The 19,388-nt window shown below is 39.6% G+C and overlaps 1 protein-coding gene across 1 annotated transcript in view; it reads left to right on the top strand.

Moving 5' to 3' along the window:
* Positions 1-19,388, top strand: part of JAZF1 (JAZF zinc finger 1) — a gene marked incomplete at its 5' end in the record, with an annotated part of 209,135 nt that overhangs the window by 166,515 nt on the left and 23,232 nt on the right. Inside the window, one exon of the mRNA XM_084280456.1 lies at positions 13,912-14,108. Coding sequence (XP_084136582.1) covers positions 13,912-14,108 — 197 coding nt within the window. The remainder of the gene's footprint in view (positions 1-13,911; positions 14,109-19,388) is intronic.

The raw sequence follows: 19,388 nt of genomic DNA on the forward strand, positions 1-19,388 counted from the left end.
ACATTTGCCAGCCTTTCTGGAAGCAGAAAGGGATGCAGGCATGGTGTCATGTCTCATTAGTGACAACCTCAGAAATTCAAAAATCGTATCAGACCTGATCATGGCTGATTGTGGTATACTGAAATTTGAGTAATACTTAAGTTTCTCTTTGTCTTACTTTCTGGTTTGTAGCTTATAGGATGCTCTCAAAGTGTGTTTGCAAACTTCTTTAGCGTTTAAACCATGTCAAAAAAATCTGAACCTACAGGGGTCAGAACGTTTTTCCTCTTTAGATACTAAAACACAGTGGTCCTCCTCTCAGAACAGTCTTCCATCAAGATTTATATTCGAGAACCATCAGGAATCACACAAATCCGTAAATTCTGTTGTGTTTGCTGAATCCTGATAGGTGTATGCTGCTTGTGTAAGAGGTCTCCAAAAGCATAGTCTTTAAAAATCCACTATTTAATTCTTTTGGCCCTCCAAAGCAATGATTTTACTTGGCTATTAAAAAAGGGTATATACGTATGTGTTTAATATATGTACACACACATATTTTATTCATATGTATGCATATAATAGAGTATATATGTGTATACATGTATATAAGTGTGCATGCATGTGTACGTGTGTATATATGAGCACATGTACAAGCAACAATATACTAAAATTCAGGACATGGATTCTTAATCAGGGCAGAAGACTTAGCTGGAGCAGAGATGTGAAATGGAGAGGGCTGAGATCCAAAGGGCCCTAAGTCAAAACGAGTGGTAGAATGATACTGGTAATAATACATGGAGTACGCATGTCACTCAGATGTAACAAAGTTGTTGGAGAACAAGGCAGAAATGCAAGTATGGATTGATAATATATGTAAGTGCAATTGGAGTGTAAAGACAAGTGTAAAAGGTCTAGAGCTCTGATCTTTTCCAGAAGAGTGGTAAGTAGAAATGATGATAGTAAATCTACCAAAAAAGCTGTGGAGATTTGTTAGAGAAAGCTCTCCGTTTAATTATTTTACTTTCACATATTCATACAGCATGAAAAATTGCATGAGATCATCAAGGAAGTAGACAAATTATACCTCTGCACACTAACCAGCTAAAAGTACATAGTAGTCCCTGGATACCAGCTGGAGTTTGAGCTGAGGTGCATGTTGCTTTAAACAACACCATATGTACGTGCTGTCTATGCATTTTATACACAGACATTGTCCCAAGATGTATTTTGTGTTGTTGGAAATAAAAAGGAAAGGCCGGTGGTTTTGGATTCCTCAAGAGAATGTGAGAGAGGTCGAGTGTTTTTGCTGTTCCTTTTGTGGCAGGTGCTGTTGGTGGTGTCGCTGTTGGTGAAGTAAGTGAAGAGTTTAGAGTTTGTTCCTTACTATTGTTCCTGACACAGTGATTCACATTTCTGGAGTTCCATAAAACCAGATTATCTAAAGCATCCTTGGGGTGACCAAATCTACTGTGGTGGTTTTGTAGTATGTGAGCTGTTGGTAGTTAGGAGCCATTGCACAAGGGGCCTGTTGGGGATCTTTTGGGCTACCCTGTCACCTGGCTCCATAAATCCACCCTTTGACAAGACAGAGATCTTCGGGGCATCCCGAATTTGCAGATGCTGTTGACGCAGACGTTCCGCCATTCCATGATGAGTACGTTCCTGCCTCGCCAGGCCTCTACAGCCCCTTCCAGACCCTTCTGGAAAAGGCGACTCTAAACGAAGGGCCGAGTAAATGGGCGGCTTGTTCGGGGGCGGTGAGGCGAGGTGAGGCGGGCGGTGAGGTGGAGGCGGGCCGTGAGGCGAGGTGAGGCGGGCCGTCGCCCGCCTGCAGAGGGCTCTGTGACACCGCGTTTCCCCCGGTTGGCGGCGGGAGGGGGGAAGGGGCTAATGCTTCCAACAGTCTGGTCTGAGTCTGGTAAACAGACTAGGAATTGTGGGCTAAGTCCTTTTCCTCAGGCTTTGCACCAAGGCTGAGATCAGATGACTCAGTCCGGACTCATTATTTTAATAGCCTACAGCTAGTTCACATAGCAGCGGGAGTCCACAAAAAAGGCATTTAATTGTTGAAACTCAAACTGGTACATTGTAACTGCAGATTATAGTATTCAAATTTAAGTGATTCAAGTAATTTATAAAGCTTTTGCACAAGCAAACTGAAAGTTAAAATACTGATATTGTAATAAAAAGTAAATAAAACATACTTTTGTACATTAAGACCCAATTAAAGAGCATGATTTCATTTAACCGACTTAAAACAGGCAGGTGATATTTGCCAACTACAGCTGTGTTTTACATTAGGAAATTAATTAAAATAGTCATTTATACTTTTTTCCACTTGCAAGTCTTAGGCCTTTCTGTATTACACCATCTATTTTCTCTTCAATCATTGTGTTACAGTGCGTTTGTAATCTCACTTAGGCTGCATCACAACTTGGGTTTGTTTGCTTTTTTTTCTTACCTAATGAAAACCCGTCTCTCTGCAATAACGCCAGCGAAGCAGATCAAACAGCGCTGAAGGAACTTCCCTGCTGTCTGCCTGAGAGGCAGCGCATTGTTAGTTATTCAGATGTCAGTCCTTTTCTTCCGCATCCTAGCAGGGTTTCCCTGGTTTCATCAGATCAGTCCGAGCTGGAGGTGGGAGGGTGGCTGCCGGCGAGGGATGCGAGGGAATGGTTTCTGTTAGACCAGGCGAAACTGGGGGATTTACTGCTCTTACGTCCGTGCTTGGGTCTGGCACAGCAGCACACCCCGAGACCAGCGGGGACAACATTTCAAAATGCAAATCAGTGTTCTGCTTTTGTACCTTACAGCTGAATAATTGGACCTCGAGAGCTATTCTTGATGCCTAGGTACTTCCCCCCAAACTGCTAATACAGTGATTACATAATGAACTGTTAACTTTGTCAATCATTTGTTCCTCCAGGCAAAGCAGCTCAAAGCGTGGAAAGGTACATTTTTTAAATAGTACATAATTACAGAAACGAGACTTCCTTCTTCCTTTTCTATGAAGGCGGAAGAGCACGTAGGAGGGTTATCTCATTCCTTCTTCCCTTTCCCTTGTCTGCCTTCACCTTCTTCGCCTTTAGGAGGAATCTTTCGTATTGGCTATTTTATGGATGTGTGAGTCACTGCAGCAGACTGAGAATGTTCAATTTGTCCTTGTAGTGGGGCTGGGTTGTTTTTAAGTTGCTATCTTCCTTTCAAACAGCTCATGATGCCTGAAAATTTGGTTTATTAAGACCAGACATTTCACATTCCTAATGTTAAGATTGCTACAATTTTCCATTATAAGCTTTACCCCACCCAGTCCTGTGAATACAAATTTATAAATCAGTTTTTAAAAATGCTTCCCCTTCTAAATATTTGCTTACATTTTAAGCTTGGGAGAGTATCTTTTGAATTAAATGCTCTTTGTCAGTGGGAGGATCATACTCTCTATCAGTGTTCTCCCAAACAGACATAGTGTTTCTTTAAAAATAAAATCAAGCAGTGAATGCTTTGTAAGTGACTTTGGTGTCTTTGTATTTGAAAGAAAATCGGTGGCTATAGGTCTTAAAAATTAATTTATTATGCAGCTTATCACCACAGTTTCTTGTTACCATATTTTTGTTGAATGTGTATTCTGGATTGCTTACTGTTACTGATACTGCTGGAGGAGCCACTGCAGACAGTATGTGATATGTTTCCAAAAGACAAAAAAAAATATGTGTCATTTAATGTGTTTGACTACTGCTGTATAAAATACTGAAATTTTGCTTATTTCTTCAGATTAGTATTAGACATCCTTATAGCTAATAAGCCATGCTTTGTGATAATATCTATTTTTAAATTCTTACTTGATGAATCTGTCTTTGGGTGTTGACTTGAATTCTCAGAAGAACTCAGTATGAAATGACACAAGAATACCCGGACATAAATGGAACATTACAGGAATAAAATATCTGACATTTCAGCTCTCTCCTCCTTAAAGCTAAAAGTCCTTGAGGCATCAATAAAACCAAACCAAGTCCAACAGTAAAAGTGCATGTCATGCGTACACAGATCTATTTCTATGTAGGGCTGACTGAAAGAAATTGTTTTTATATAAATAGTTATAATAAGCTCTTCAAAAAGGAAAGAGGGTGGACCAGTAATGGAAAAAAATACGGTATTTTAGGTTAAGCACATCTGAAAGTAAAACGTCCTACTGGAACTAGGCAACTTGACAATACTGGAGCCTGTGCAGAGAGCCAGAGCAGGGCTGGTACACTACTTAGTCCCACATAAGAACTATTTTGAGATTCGAGTCAGACTTAGGAGATACAGACCCCTTATTTTTATTCTGTGAGCAGCTTAATTCCATCTTTTCCAAGGAGACTGGAAATTTATTAAGGTTTACAATTTCTGCAAATAAAAAGGTAAATACAATTTAACTTCACACTTTCCTCCTACTAAAATAAAAGTTACGTTTTTACTTTGCCTTCAAGAATTTTACACTTCATTCATGTGGAAGCATGGAATAGTCAAACAGGCCATAAAATGGGAAATAACAGTATTTAAAGTATCTAAATTGAATGCCTGAGAGGTTAAGTTAGAGAGGATTGCTGAAAAGATACCATCAGTCCTCTTTCATGTGAGACCGTCTTTAGTCATTATATCAACTTAATACAAAGAAAATTAATGTGAGGGGTTTCTATACGCGATGGAAATTTTAAAACTGCCAGTGTGCATTTTAAAAATAATTTGTTTTAAAAAATACCTTAAATGTAGAAATACTCCTTTGTATTTTATGTTATTGATGCCTGCTAAGATCCTCATTTTGGTCTCTAATGTTTTATGGCAGCATAACGTTACATTATTCTTGTATATTAACAAGGATATAAACTGAAATGTAAGGATGCGTGAAGTTATACTCAGCAATTAATTAAGCAATAATCCATAAAGTGTCTGTTGTTAGCAGCAGGCAATAACTTGTTTGTTCGTTAATGGCCGTAAGCAAAGACAAGGCTGATGAATGTCCTAATAAGCCGGTTGGTAAGTGCAGGGAGGACGATTTCCGAAATGACGACTGCGACACTGCGCTAAAGGCAGCGGGTTGCTGCAGCGTTTCAACAATCTATCCCAACTGCAAGGAGGTCTGCAAGTCTTTTACACCATCCAAATGTGCCTTTTTTTTTGCCAGTGGCAAAACTCTGGAGTTACTTTGGTAAGAAATAAGATGATGTTAAGGCAGAGCACAGCGTTGTGAGCACTTTGATCAGACGTGCTTGAGAGACTAATCACAACTTTTTAAACTGTTTATTTGTAGCAGAAGACCATATCATGACAAATAGTGGTTGCCTTCCTGCCGCTTATCTCCTCAAAGTGTATCTTTTGCTTAACTATTGCCTCTCACTCCATGGGAATTACAAAATTTTGAAGTTGAAAGTCCTTTCTGAAATTCACTTTTACTTAAAACAGGGTGGAAAAAAACTGGGGAAGGAGGAGTGGGAGGAAAGAGTACTGGCAATATGTTTCTCATGTTTTGGAAATTACTGTTGCTCTCTTGAATTGCTTTCAGCGAGCTCTGATTTTGTTCCTTTGAAACACAGAAATGTCATTTGTTTATTTTAATGGCAGAAGGATGAGGAGGGCTTGTCCTCAAGTCCCCAGCATCATTCTAGGGGATAAGTAATGAATTTTCATTATGAATGAAAGAACTAAGACTGCATATGTCCTGAATACTGTTCTAATGTTATCCATCCAGCATGTTTTTTGTCAATTAAAAAATAATATATATATATTAAAAAAATGCAGTCCTGCATTTTGCATTTGCTGCATGATCTACACAAATTAAAGAGGCCAAAATAGCATTTTCTTGAACATACACACACACACAGAGCCCCCCAAAAAATTAAAAATACTTCTTTGGAAGATTCAGAAGAGCACATTCATTTCTAAGTAAACAGCTATTTTTATGGTGGGCAAAATAAAAGATTACTTTGGTGTTCCGTGGAAAGTAGATACAGTACAGTAAGTGTAAGCATGCTCTTTACTAACAGAATAAAGTAGAAAAAACCCCACCAAAACATAGAACAAAAGGAACTCTTTTCCAAACAGAAAATATTAAATATATAGCAAATAGATAATATATTAAATATGAAACAGGAAGGCAGGACATATGTCCAGTGTTTGGGATTTATGTTAACCAAAATAGAAAATATAATTCACACTGATGTTTTTGTCTGTATATTCCAGAAATCAAGAGAGATACTAAATTCTTTTCTAGTACTTCTAACACTGCTTGTATTGATCAACAGTGAATAAACACACATTTTACTGTAGGCAAGCATATGGTTTGGGATGGTTAGGTAATTGCTGGTTTATTCGTTTGAGTGATAGTAAATCATGTAGCATATCACTATCCATTAGCTCCACTTACATAAGTTTAAATATGAAATTACTTCAATCTTCTGAATCAATCTTCAATGCCAGAAGCCCAAAATATCTATTTGTTGGATATTTTATTGTGTCTGATCGTAGCTTTTAAGAATGTGTGAGGACTTGACAACTAGAGTGAACCCACTGAACTCTTGCTCATATTGAACAGATTTCCAAAGGTTGCAGTCTTGAGTTTATTGACAGCAGTACGACTGCATGTTGTGTTCGAGTCTTTTCAGTGATGAGGCAGAAAGGCAATGCAAAGTCTGCACTTTGGTTTTTCCCCCAGGTACCTGTGCATCACAATAATCTCTAGTATATCTGTTGAAGATGCACATGTTCAGAAAAACGGGTATTACACCCTAGGTGATTTTGAGGTGATAATATTTTTACTTTTTATCTACAGAACAGGTTGAATAATGGAAATGAAAGAATTGCACCAGTAATGAATTACCCTTATGTGCATGTTGAAGTCCAGTTTGGTATTTCTACATACTGAGCTGAAAATCTTCTTTCCAGAAACTTAGAAATGTCCTTTAGTAATTTATTTGATATAGTTAGGGCCTGTTTTGAAATGTGATATAGGGGTAGGGGAATAATAGAGAGGGGATTGCTATATAGGTCTGTTTCTTGCTCATTTTTGATGGTTTTGTGAAAAAACAAGCAAAAGTGTTTTGTCTAGATCATACACATTAACACTATAACTCTGTACTCTTTAACTCTGTAACCTAAACAGTGTGGAGGCACGTGTGTGATGATGCACACATCTTTATGGGGCTTTTTCACCCTGACTTTTCTTTTTAGGGTCTTGCTAAAACTGTAATGGAAGGATCTCTAAAGGAAAAAAAAAAAGTGGTTGATAGCTTCTGTGAAGTAAGAGACTTTTTGTACAGAGCTGCAGAATACTTCTGTTTACAAAGAATGGTATGTGAAAATGCCCAAGGGTGTTCATCAAAAATTTGAGTTAATGGATGGTATGAAATTTGCTCATACATTTCTTTCCTCATTATCGCATAAATTGTGTGGCAAGGCATTACTGAGGACACAGATTGTCGCTGCTTTGGCCCAGTTTTGTGAAGTTCAACTGAGAACAGCCTTTCATCCTTCCCAGGAGAGAAGACAGCCTGCTGCTGAGCTCCTGCTGTTTAAATTTGACCAGATTTCTCTGTAACTCAGTAATAGTTCAACTTAAGAGTTGTCTCCTTTTTCCAGCATTAGCTAAACCAACTCATGTTGCTTTGTATTTACTTGTAAAGGCAGCAAAGGGTGTCCAGGACAGTTCTTAACTCCAGAGGTTCACTAGTGCATTTCAGGGTTCGTAGAGTCCTATCTTACTGAATTGGGGTCCTGCTTTGGGAAGTGGATCATCCTAGTCACCCTTCAAAGTAAAGGCCTCCTGAAGTTTTAAAACACTGTGCAACTAGAGGTGCTTTCCACCCTAGCCTTTTTGTTTCCCTGAACACTGCTAATGGGATGAGAAAGACTGTTGGAGCTAAAACTACTGTCCTAGCCTCCTTATTTCTCTTGGTACAGCACTGACGAAGTATGGCATAAACATCTTGACACAAAGGTGGGGAAAAATCGAGGGGAGGAGCAGATACAACCAGCACCTTGCTCTGATGAGCATGGAGAGTAGCAGGAGATTTAATGTGGCGCTTTCAGAATGTAGTTAAGCCACTGTGTGTGCCATCTGTCAAGTCAGTTTGACCACTTTTGATCTGAAAGTAATACAACCAGAACATAGCACGAATATGCTGTAAGGCAACCAAGTGTTGGGTTAAGGAGCAGTCTGCTGAAATACAAGTGGTAGAAGCTCAGCAGCGTGATTTCTCATGTTCTGGAAAGGTGTCAGGCTTTCCCCTGTACAGTCTAGCCAAATTAGGCAAACATGAAGATGAGCTGAATGTTACTATCAGTGTTTTTCCATGATACTCTGTGTGATAATGAGAAAAGGTCAGAACTAATTCTGTTCTGCTGCCTTTTCCCTTTGTGATTCAGTGTACTTAAGTCAGTGGTGAGGCACAGGGCAAGGTATATATGTTACTGTCAGGTAGTGCTGTAATTTTTCCAAGCTGGTGCACAACTGGACAGTGCTGAGGAGCAGCCCTAGGCTTGAGCATCTTTGCAGTGTGATTTGCTTGTTTTGCTAGCTCAGAATAATCCCTTTCCCCTCTCCAGTGTGCACATGCAGTCACTGGAGAACAATAGGCTGGAGATTACATCTCAGTTTGTATATGTTTCAGAGACTAGATCATGAAGAAACCAAATGTAGCCAATGTAATATTGAAATCACACAAGGTAACTGGAATGCATCTTTTTTGCTGCCTATGGAGACAGAAACAGATCTGGTCCAAGGAGGGCTGGCTTCCTGCATCAGCAAGCTGCAACAGCGAGGTAGAGGGAGGGGGAAAGGGCTTCTCATACCCTGGTGACCATTATTAAGGAGATAGATTCTGACGGGCAACCTGTTTGTGTTTCTCCCTTTCAGGTGAGATGACAGTTTAAAAAATTTCAGTTTATTTGCAACTCACTTTTATAGCTACCCTTACCCTTAGTCTGGGTGTATGATGCCATAGCTCTTAATGCTTAGAAGTATGTGTTGCAAGAGTTTTATGATAAACTGACACCATCATGTGAGTAACACTGTGCCATGATCCTGAAACGGTTGGTACCCACTGATAGTTCAGTGAAGTTTCTGGGAGAGTGTGTTCGGTTTCTGTTCATTCTTGATTCCAAGGATTTAGGGGGTGATGGACCTTTAAAAAGTTGGAAAGGGTTGATTAGGAAAAGCTTTTTTCTTTTTCTTCTTTTTTTTTAATTTTTTTTTTTATTAATTTGAACATCGCCTCTGTTTTTTCTGTAACTTTATGTTGTTATTGGTAACAACAACTAATGCTGTTTATGTTATATTGCCACCTATATGGAAGGTTGTGCAACACTTTCCATTATAAGACTGTTTCAGTTGCTTATTATGTTGCCAACATTCAGCTGTTTGGGCTGAAATTTTCCATGCTGGGTGTCTCCTTCAGGCTGAATTTCTTGGGAAAGTTTCAATAAAAATACTTGAACCATTCCAGGGAATGAGAGGAGGGGGAAATACTATATTTTGCTCATGTTTATTAAGGTTGCTGCAAGGACTTGATTCAGAAATCATTGCACCTACGTGATTTGGAGCAGGGAGTTGAATTACTAGGAAGGTGAAAGGGTGAGGGGAGAAAATGGAGCTCGAAGAGATGTCTTTCTAAGGAATGAGCTCCTCCCTGATGCTATGAACCATCTGCAAGAAAGCACACAAACCCCATGTCTGTCAAAACAGGGTCAATGAATGGCTGGGAACTGAATAATTCTTGTTCCACTGTGCCTACGTGGTATATTGGATTTGGAGAGAGAGGCTTATGAGGTGCAAACACAGTCCTGGGAAGATGACTAAAATCTGTATAGTGGTGAAACTAGAGGAGCAGGGTTATGGAGTTAAGAACTGAAAATAGCAGGTTTTAGATTTTAGAAAAAGTAGATTTACACAGCAAGGAGGAGATGAATATGAAGATGGTGAGAGAGACTATTAAGCAAGGAGATGGGATTTAACCTAAGTGGTCTTACAGCAGCCTTTGTTAGTTACAGTTCATTTTCTGTATCTCACACATCTTGTGCATTTAAATGAGGCAGGAAGAATTGTATGCAGTCATGTAATTTAGAGATCAGTATTCAACCTTAATTCCAGCATGTTTCATTTCTGAGCATTTTATGTTGCAACCATAATGTACTTTCAACATGAAAATTAAAGCCTTATTTGGAAATGTCATTCTGTACCCAGCATTAAAAAGCTTATATTGGAAGCTTTGAAGAACACCACCATAATTAGGCACAGGTATAACAGTGCATTTTAATTTTAAAAATAAAAAAAGTTTCTTTTTATCAATTCAGAAGTTTCTTTTTCAAAACTGTAGCACTGCCAGTGCTTCAGCAAACATGTATGGGACTATTTGGATCTGAAAAGGTTGCTTGAATACTGATGTAATGAGATATCAGGAACTGAACTTCTCAAGAGACTCTGCCTTCCATTTCTCTCAGATGCACCGTGTAGACAACAAATGACATTTTGGAAAATACCCAACATGCTTAGCCCAAATGGGAGCAAGTTAAAAGGACAAGGAAAAGTTTCAGTTGTAACTTCAAATTTTCCTGATTTTTATGGACTTCAACCAGACTGGTTATACCTCAATATTATTTTAACATTGTTATTTGTGGCTGAGTTTATTAAATAGCGGCGTTCATGCTGCCGCTTTTAACATCTCACACTTGAGGTTATCTTCCAAGTCTTCAAGGATTTATAATGTTGCCATAACATTTTCTTCAGGAATAAGGCTTCCTGTCCAGAACCAAGCATGCATCATACTACAAATTCCAAAAATAGTGAATTAGACATTTCCTAGTTGGAGGAAAGCAAATGTGTACTGACTGGCCATTTTATTTAGCTCTGTTTGCTTCTTTTTTTCTTGAATGAAATTTAGACATCTGTTTGGGGACTGTTTTGTCAATATCTGCACCCTTGTTCAGAGAAGAGAAATTTAAAACAGAACTGTTGCTATGGATATCTGCTTTTTAAATATTAACTTCATAAAAATGCCATATCTGGGTTTGACATGATGTATTGTCTCTGTTCAGAAAAGATAAGCTGTCATGTCATATACCTGGTTATTAATGCCTGTGGATTGTGCATTGTTGTTATATATCATGGCAAAGATCCACTTATTAATGCCTTCATGGTAGGGATGTCTAACCCCTCATTTTTTTCTTTCTCCCTTCCCCATGCATCACTTAGTGTTCCACCAGAGCTGGTTTTTTGTTAGAAGCCTCCCCATAAATGCAGTCAGGCCTGGACCTATGGTGAGCAGAATCTACCCAGCTTCTACCCAAACAGCCCATGTGTTGGAAGCAGTCACAAAATGTTTCTATGGAACCTAAATGAATATAGTGACTCAAATAATTTAAATGATTGGTTGAGGCATAGAGAAGAAACTGGACTGTCCTACAGCACCATTTTGCAGATAATGTGGCACATATTAAGCACTGGCTGTGAGACCATGCGTGACCTGATGGTAACGTTAAGTGCAGTTGTTGTGATACGGTCTGCAGAATCAGTTTGTCCAGACAGCTTGTGGCCTGATCAGGATACAAACTGGACCAGGTGACTGGTGTGGTAGAATTCTCTCTGCCTTCCTCTCCTCACGGTTAGCTGTTCTTCCTCAGGAGCTAAAAGTGGATCTCCCAGTCCTCCATTGGATTCTAGATGTGCATCAGGGGTTCCTCCATGTCTTCCCATGTGATGTGGAACATCAAGTCACGCAACAGGCAGTTCGGTCACGTAGCAAATACAGTTGTCTCATGACAAAAATACTTGGTAGAATGACGGGTTGGCCCCAGCCAGCTCCACTGCTACCGCTGCAGGCCACACTCGGTCCCTCCAGTGAGGCAGCAAGCGGTACAGGGCTTGGAGACAGGCTGTAACAATTTCTCTCTGACACGCCTTGTTTGTCAGTCTTGTCCTGTGCTCTGGCGTTGGTCACCCACAGGCTGCAGTGCCTCTGGGGGTGTACCCACCCTCCCCCATGCAGCACTCCCTACCCTTCTGACATTGTTGTCTTCTCATTCCTGCTGTTGTTTTCCTCCTCTGTGTCCTCCTCCTTGCTCCCTCCAGCATTTTCTACCCCTCCTTAAGTACTTTTCCATTGAGGTACCACCAGCTTCACTGGTGGGCTTAGCAGTGTCATGTGGTTGGTCTCCTGTGGAGCTGGCTGAAACCAGCTGTGGCTGATGGGAGGCAGACCCCAACCTCTTCTTGCAGTGTAGTCCCCTCTGCTACCAAAACCTTGCCACCTACACCCAATGCGACAACTCAGCATCTTCATTATTTCACAGAATCACTAGGTTGGAAAAGACCTTTAAGAGTCCAATTTCCTCCACAGACTTGTTCTCTGTGGCTACTTTTATCCCTGACTCTGCCTCATTCTCTTTCCTGGGCTTCACAGAGGAGAGCATAGCTGTTGAACAAAAGCCAGGTCATGCTCACTTAGTTCACTTAGTCCTGCTTTGGCCGGGGGGTTGAACTTGACGATGTCTGGAGGTCTCTTCCAACCCCTAAAATTCTATGAATCTGTGATTACAAATTGCTGGGAATTTTTGTCATTCTATTTCCTTACTGGTTTGCAAATGTGTGTTTCTGGGTGACAGCTGGCTCTGAGGCGAGTGGAGCACACTGGCTGCACCATGTTCTCACCTCTCTGCCAGCACCCTTCACGGTTTGCCGGGGTTGCAAGAGCTCACTATGTAAAGTTTATGTCGTGGCTAAAACCTGGTTTACTCTGTCTAACATGGTCAGACAAATGTCTGGGTGTAATTTGACTTTGTACTAGTGCATATTGTTTCATTCACGGGCTTAGTTTGGCATGAAGGACAGAGGACTGTACGGACAAACTGATTTACTGTAGCCTGTCTTAGGAATCCTTCAGGGTAGCTCCTAATGCAGTGGAGAGAAAAGACAAAGGGTTAAAATACTGCTTCAATACTAAACACATGAAGTCTGAATTGCAGAGATCCTAAGGGGGGGGAACCCCAGTCCTTTCAAGTGAGGGATAATGCAGGTGCCAGCAGTGATGCTTTGAATGTTGGCATAATGCAGTATCTGGTGTTCTGGTGTAACACTGTGTAGGCATGTGGAATAAGCGTGGCCTTTTTCACTTCAGTTGTTCTTTTCTGGAAAGAATTGGAATAAAAGTGAAAAAAGCTATTTTTATTCCAGGTGAGAGATTTCATGCAAAAACTTGGAACAGTTGGAATTACTGCCCTACTGGTGTACAACTTGTGTCATGCTGGTGGAATTCCCTCTCAGCATCCCACAGAGATGATCCTTGAGTTGCATTAGACCATCTGCAGTATGTACTAAAGCTCTACAAAGAGACCTCATTTGGTTTTCAAGAGCTAGGAACTCCAGTTTGAGGAATTGCAATTGAATTGAACATCTTTTATGTCAGGCAGCAGTGTTTAAACCTTTAGACAAAGGATGTGATTATCCTAAATTGGAAATGATGTATCTACACAATCTAATTCGTACCTTTGACATTCAGATTCAGTACATCTGCCCCTAATGCTTTTCTCTATTACAGCTACTCAGCTACTTTTTCACGGAAGGATTGAGTGTAGCTATTGTAAAGGATTGAGTATAGTCATCATTATATTGTGTGTAATGCTGATCTCTGATTGGAGTTTAAAAAAGAATTGTGTTGTTTGTACGTGATGCAGATGCCTAGTGTAAGTTCTATCAAAACCAGAAGCAAGTGTCCTAGATCTTGAGCACTGGAGTAAAGCAGTTGATGGCAAAGTTTGTATTCTTGAAAAGTGTCATGGAGGAACTTGTCATGGATGAGTTTGAAGCTCTGTTTGGTCACTGAGGGTGAAAAATACTTCTTTATCTAAAGCTTGCTTGTGTACAGTGTTTTGGACCTCTCATCCTCATGATTGTCTTTGTTCTAGATTTATGACTGATGCAGCTCGACGTGAGCAGGAATCTTTAAAGAAGAAGATTCAGCCAAAACTCTCTTTGACTTTGTCAAGCACAGTGTCCCGTGGGAATGTATCTACTCCACCTCGCCACAGCAGTGGAAGCCTTACTCCTCCAGTCACCCCTCCAATCACTCCCTCCTCTTCATTTCGCAGTAGTACTCCTACAGGTAAGCACCTACTGTTTGGTTTATCCCAAATAAACCAGCAGTTTTGCTATATGGCATTTGGAGAACAATAAATATACTGAGGCATTGGGAAGAACAACACCTGAAAAAGAAAAGCTTTGGGCTCTTTTATTGACATTTGGTTTGAAATCTCTAAAATGTGTTTTGGCATTTGTTTCTAAATTTGTCACTAAAACATGGAAGGACACTAATTTTCAAAATCACAACTGGAATTCTTACTTGGAGAAGCTAACTGGAAATAGAAAATTTGCACAAGACCCCTGATGTATCATTGGGAGAGCTCTGCACATGGTAAAGTGCCAGTCTTAAGATACAAGCAAAAGTGGTCAAAAACTTCCTTCCCGCTTCTTTGCTTTGGGTTTGAGTTTTTGTTTGGGTTGATTTTTGGGGAGGGTTTAAAGGGGAAGTTGAATTTGTAGATAAATGAGTGGACAGGGAGGAATGTTCAGCTGCTGTGCGGTCATTATGTAGAAATGACTTTCACAAGGAAACTATATTCAAAGAAAGTTATGTATGAAAAAAGTGATCTGTGTTTTCTTCAAACAAAATACTCCAGTGGTTTCCCAGGTATAAAGTTCCTGGGAATTTTTTTGAACTGATGAGAGAAACTGAAAATTGCTTCCTGTGCTGAACCAGATCTCTTGGCACAAGTCAATCTGATTTATATTTGGTAGAGATCTTGTCAGATAATTCTGATACATTTCAGATGAAATACCAGTGTTTCATTCTAAAAAGCTAAATGCATAATACATCTATTTTTTTCTGTATTAAATAGGCTCAACATATTTTTAATGGGAAATCACATGTGCATCCCTGCTTTGATAAACCGGTATACCATGTCTTTTATATAGGTTATTTAATATTTTAGTATTAATGATTAAATGGGAAAAATTGTACCAATCCTTACAGCACTCTGTCTGGGAATGTTCTGAAATTAATTGGTTGTCCACTGTGTCCCTGGATATGAAAAAGGGAAGAGTGTTGAGAACAGCTAAATAAGAAAGTCCTAATGTAATACAGAAAATTTTAGAAGTAAGATTTTCTTATCTTCTGTTTGAAACGAACTGATTCATGTCCTTGACATCCTACAAATGTCAAGGAATTTCTGCTTTCTTTTGTTTTACTTTTTATACAGCTCCTCCTGGGAAGGCTAATTCTTGATGTGGTCAGGTAGTATAACTCCACATCTGTCAGAAGCATTGGTTAGCAGTGTACTCTTGGAAACACGTTCCATCAAGTAGTAAGGGAAAAAAGCCAATATCTATCTACTGCAATACTTTTTATTTTTATTATTTATGTATTTTTCAAACTTTTTAAGTTACTCAGAATGTTAGTTTACCTGTAGCTAGGAGAACCAGCTTGTTTTGGCTAACTGAGCTCCTCGGAGTCCTGCCTGCCAGGTTATAAATAATACCAGCTTCCACTTCTTTCACCCGCTGTTCTAACTTCCCCGTTGGAGCCCTGTTCCAAGGTTAGAGTTTTTAACTGCCTGGTAGCAAAACCTGTATATTCTTTCTTGAAGATTTCTATAATAATTATTATTTATTTGTTAACTCTCAACTGAGTTGTATTTCAGCAGCCTCTTTTTTGTAATCTTAAAAAGGTTTTTTTCTGGACCTAAAATAAGCATTGAGATTTTTCTGATAACTGCAGAATTTTTCACAGTGTTTGCTTAGCATAGGATTTGTTCTCTCTGATGGTTATAACATACATAGATGATGAGGTGCTCAAAGTCCTGCTGTGGCTGAGTTTCTCTTTCTATTAGTTCAGTGCCTGCAGAGGGAGCCCAGGAAGGCCAGCAGAGTAATTCTAGATAGGCAGCTCATAGGTCTGTTAGTGCCTGATGTGAATCTTTTTCCCTTAAGTGCGAGTATATATGGCAGTCGATTAGCAAGGTGGTAAAACCAAAGATAGTTAGGCAAGATGTGTTTCAGGGCAACAATTTAGAGTGTGCAAATCGTCCTGCATTTCAGCGTCGCAGTGCCTGCACAGCTTTCAAGCCCCACAGGCATACCCTCCACTGCATCCCGTGAGAATGAAGAGTATTGCTGTGTTCCTTCTGTGTGATCCTGTTTGATTTGTACTCCGAGCAAACTCTTGTTAACTCATCTTTGAATACAGGTAAACATGTATGTTGTGGTAACTTCAGCAAACAAAGAGGCTTTTTGTTCCTTAGGTTGCCTGAAAGAGCAACATTTGGGTTGATGTTCAGTATTTGTTATAATCCAAATACAATCATTTTCTGCATCCTCCTTTAGACTATACTTTGTCAAAAATAGAATGGAATTGCTGTGACCCAGTTCATTAATGAAACACTCAGAATGGCAGTTTCTCTTTTATTGTCTCTCATCTTGGTGGTTCAGTACTTTGTTGGGCTATGTAACTTCAGCAGCGTGCCTGGCGTTACTGTTACTGCACGGGGTGTAACTCCAAGATGGTGCCACTTTAGATGCCAGAGAGAAAGCATGCCTTACAGGCTGGAGAGGTGGCATGCAAATATGTGTGTCCCTCAGCAGAGTGTCTGTCCACCGTTCTTGTTCAAGGTGTAAAGCAGGAACCTGGCTAATCTTTCAGGTCCCATGTTCCAAGTTGTGTCCTCCCTTTAGGTAGGGTGCTTGGCTTGGCTTTGCTAGGTCTGGTCGTCTTATCTCGGGTGAAGCCTGAATCCCCATCACCTCTGTGCGTGTGCTGGCAGCGAAGTCCCACCATTTCCTGATGCTGTTAAGCTGCTGTTGTCATTTTTCAGCAAAGCCCAATTTCGTATCATGATCTCTCATCCATGTATTGACCAGACTCGAATCCACTTAAGCTTGTGAAATTTGATAAGAAACAGTTCTAGGTGGTTTGGCTGCAGAGAATGTTTGTTAAGTTTTGCAGTAAAAATCCATGCCAAAGGAGCGTGGGCCAAATTCACAGGCAGAGCTGAGCAGCTTCCAAGCTGACACACATACATGCTGGAAATGTGGCATGTGTATGCGTAGCACCTTCTTCTGCATAAATGAGATTATTCATGTAGAAGCAGAAATATTCAGCAAAGAAGTGTGCTCTTTAAGGCTCTTCTCAGGTAATGAGGTAGACTTGTATTTATCTGCAGGCTCTGTATGTGTTAGTCCCCTGAAACGACCCATTTGTGGTTTTGGTGGGAAGTAGAAATGCAGCAGTTAATTTTCTATACCTCCCCTCTGTTCCCTCAGGGGTGACTGGCATGTGCTCTCTGCTTACATTTGGCTTTTTGTTCCTTCTCCTGTAACAAGTTTTCTCTTCTTAAGATCTGCATCCTCTAATGATTGGAGAAAGTTCACTTTAAAATTTTGTTGCAGTTTTTGGTTTAACAGTAGGGTCTCTTGGGAGGCTTTGTTCAGCAGGCTTAAATGCTCTTGTTAGAGTTCACAGGAGAGATGTAGCAAAAGAAATGGCTTCCATCAGCAATACTGACTCCTTAGGGTGATAGGGAAAGAGAGCTAAGTAGCACCAGCACATAGCTTATTTTGGAAAGACATTAACAGTCTGAAAACATCGAAATATCTATTTAAGGAGCGCTCAATTAAGTCCCAAAAACTTATGTTGCCTTTATTTTTAAATGTCAATTTTAAACCCACAAAACTAATGAAGTCTAGTTCTGGATAAAAATGGGGCTGACATTGCATCTTGAACATACGCTGTTAATTTTTTAAGTGTTTTCATACATCTGTGTGGCTCACAGATGAAATTCCCACCCCTAGCTTCCTGGGTTTTGAGTGTAAGTATAAGAGCATTGACATGCCTTTGAAAACTATGACATCTCTTCATACTGAAAAGCTTTAAAAAGGATTCAGTGATAGCAACTTCTTGGTAATTCACTATTAAAATAACCTGGTCCCAATTTTAGTTACAAAAGTAATTCATGGTAATGAGTCTCAGACTGAAAAAAAGAGCCACTTTTCCATTGAAGGAGTGCCAGAAATCATCCAAAACCACTGTTTTGTGTTTGTTTGTTTTTTCTTCCATATTTATGACAATTTTTTTTTAAAAAATGATTCCAGGCCTAGGGTAGTAAATTTCAGCCTGCAGTGAATTTTTGGCCCTCTTATAAATCCTGAAGCAAGAGTTTAATATTACCAACTGGCTTTTTAATGGCTCAACCCTAAGTCTTGCCCACCCCCAAAAAATAGCTGGGCTATTTGAAAACCTCATCATTAGCATTACCTTTTGCTCTGAAGAAACTGGCTCTCAGACCTCCTTTCCTGTTTATTTTGTTTTAATAGATTACAAGTTATAACATTTATGCTGTTTTAATAGGTTTATGGACCTACTTAATGCCTGATCATGTTGGGCAGCGGATGGCAGCCAGTCCTGGCAGCGAGCATCGAGGATGCTATGGTTGGCTTGAGTAGTTCCGTCTGTCTGTCAGTCCTTCCACTTGTAAAGGAGATGAAAGAGTGAAGTTTTCATGGGTGGTCATAGCTGTCCCCATGAGAGAATTTGCAAGTCCCATTTTGATTTGCAGCTGCCATTTAAGTAGGTGACTAACTATTGGTTTATCTTATTAATTAGGATAAATGCCTTTCTGGGGAGTCATATTTGTGCTGTCGTTTTTGATTGACAACATTTGAAAGGTTTTACCTTTCCTTAATACGTCAGACTTCCTTGAAATTTCCACTAGCCCAGTCTCAATATTTACAAAAGTCAGCCCATTTTCTGCCCACAGCAAATACCTAAGTTTTCAATCCCTTTTTTGTTCCCTAGTAAAACATAAAACTAATACTTAATTTTAATTTGGAGTAGAAAATACTTTGTAAGATTGGTCTTAACCTGAAAGGAATTTAAGATCTAAACAGTGATACTGGGATCAAATATGCCTAAACATTCGGTACAGATATATTTTAAGACTTAAAAAAAATCCTATGACTGAGTCTTTCAAGTTAGTACTATTGATGTAGGAACCATTACATTTACCATCTGAGGATACTATTTGAATGGTGATTTAGTGGTTACTCAGGTAACTGAGTAGTAGTTTCGATACATTGAGTATATTACTTAACTGACATCAAGACTGCTTTGTAACTGTGTCAGTAATCCTAAAGCTGCACTGTTTCAGCCAGCTAGAACATATCATGTGAAATGGGACTTTTTTTCCCCTAAAATATCATGCTAGTGATCAACCATGACTTTGTAAAATACGTGATTTAAGGACAGAAAGTGAAATTCAATATATTTTCAATTAAAAAAGTAAACCAAATGGTGTTCACCTGGTGTGTATTTTCAGAGCCTGATGCAATTGGA

Source organism: Gallinula chloropus (genome assembly GCF_964237585.1).
Source record: "Gallinula chloropus genome assembly, chromosome: 2".
Classification (NCBI taxonomy): domain Eukaryota; kingdom Metazoa; phylum Chordata; class Aves; order Gruiformes; family Rallidae; genus Gallinula; species Gallinula chloropus.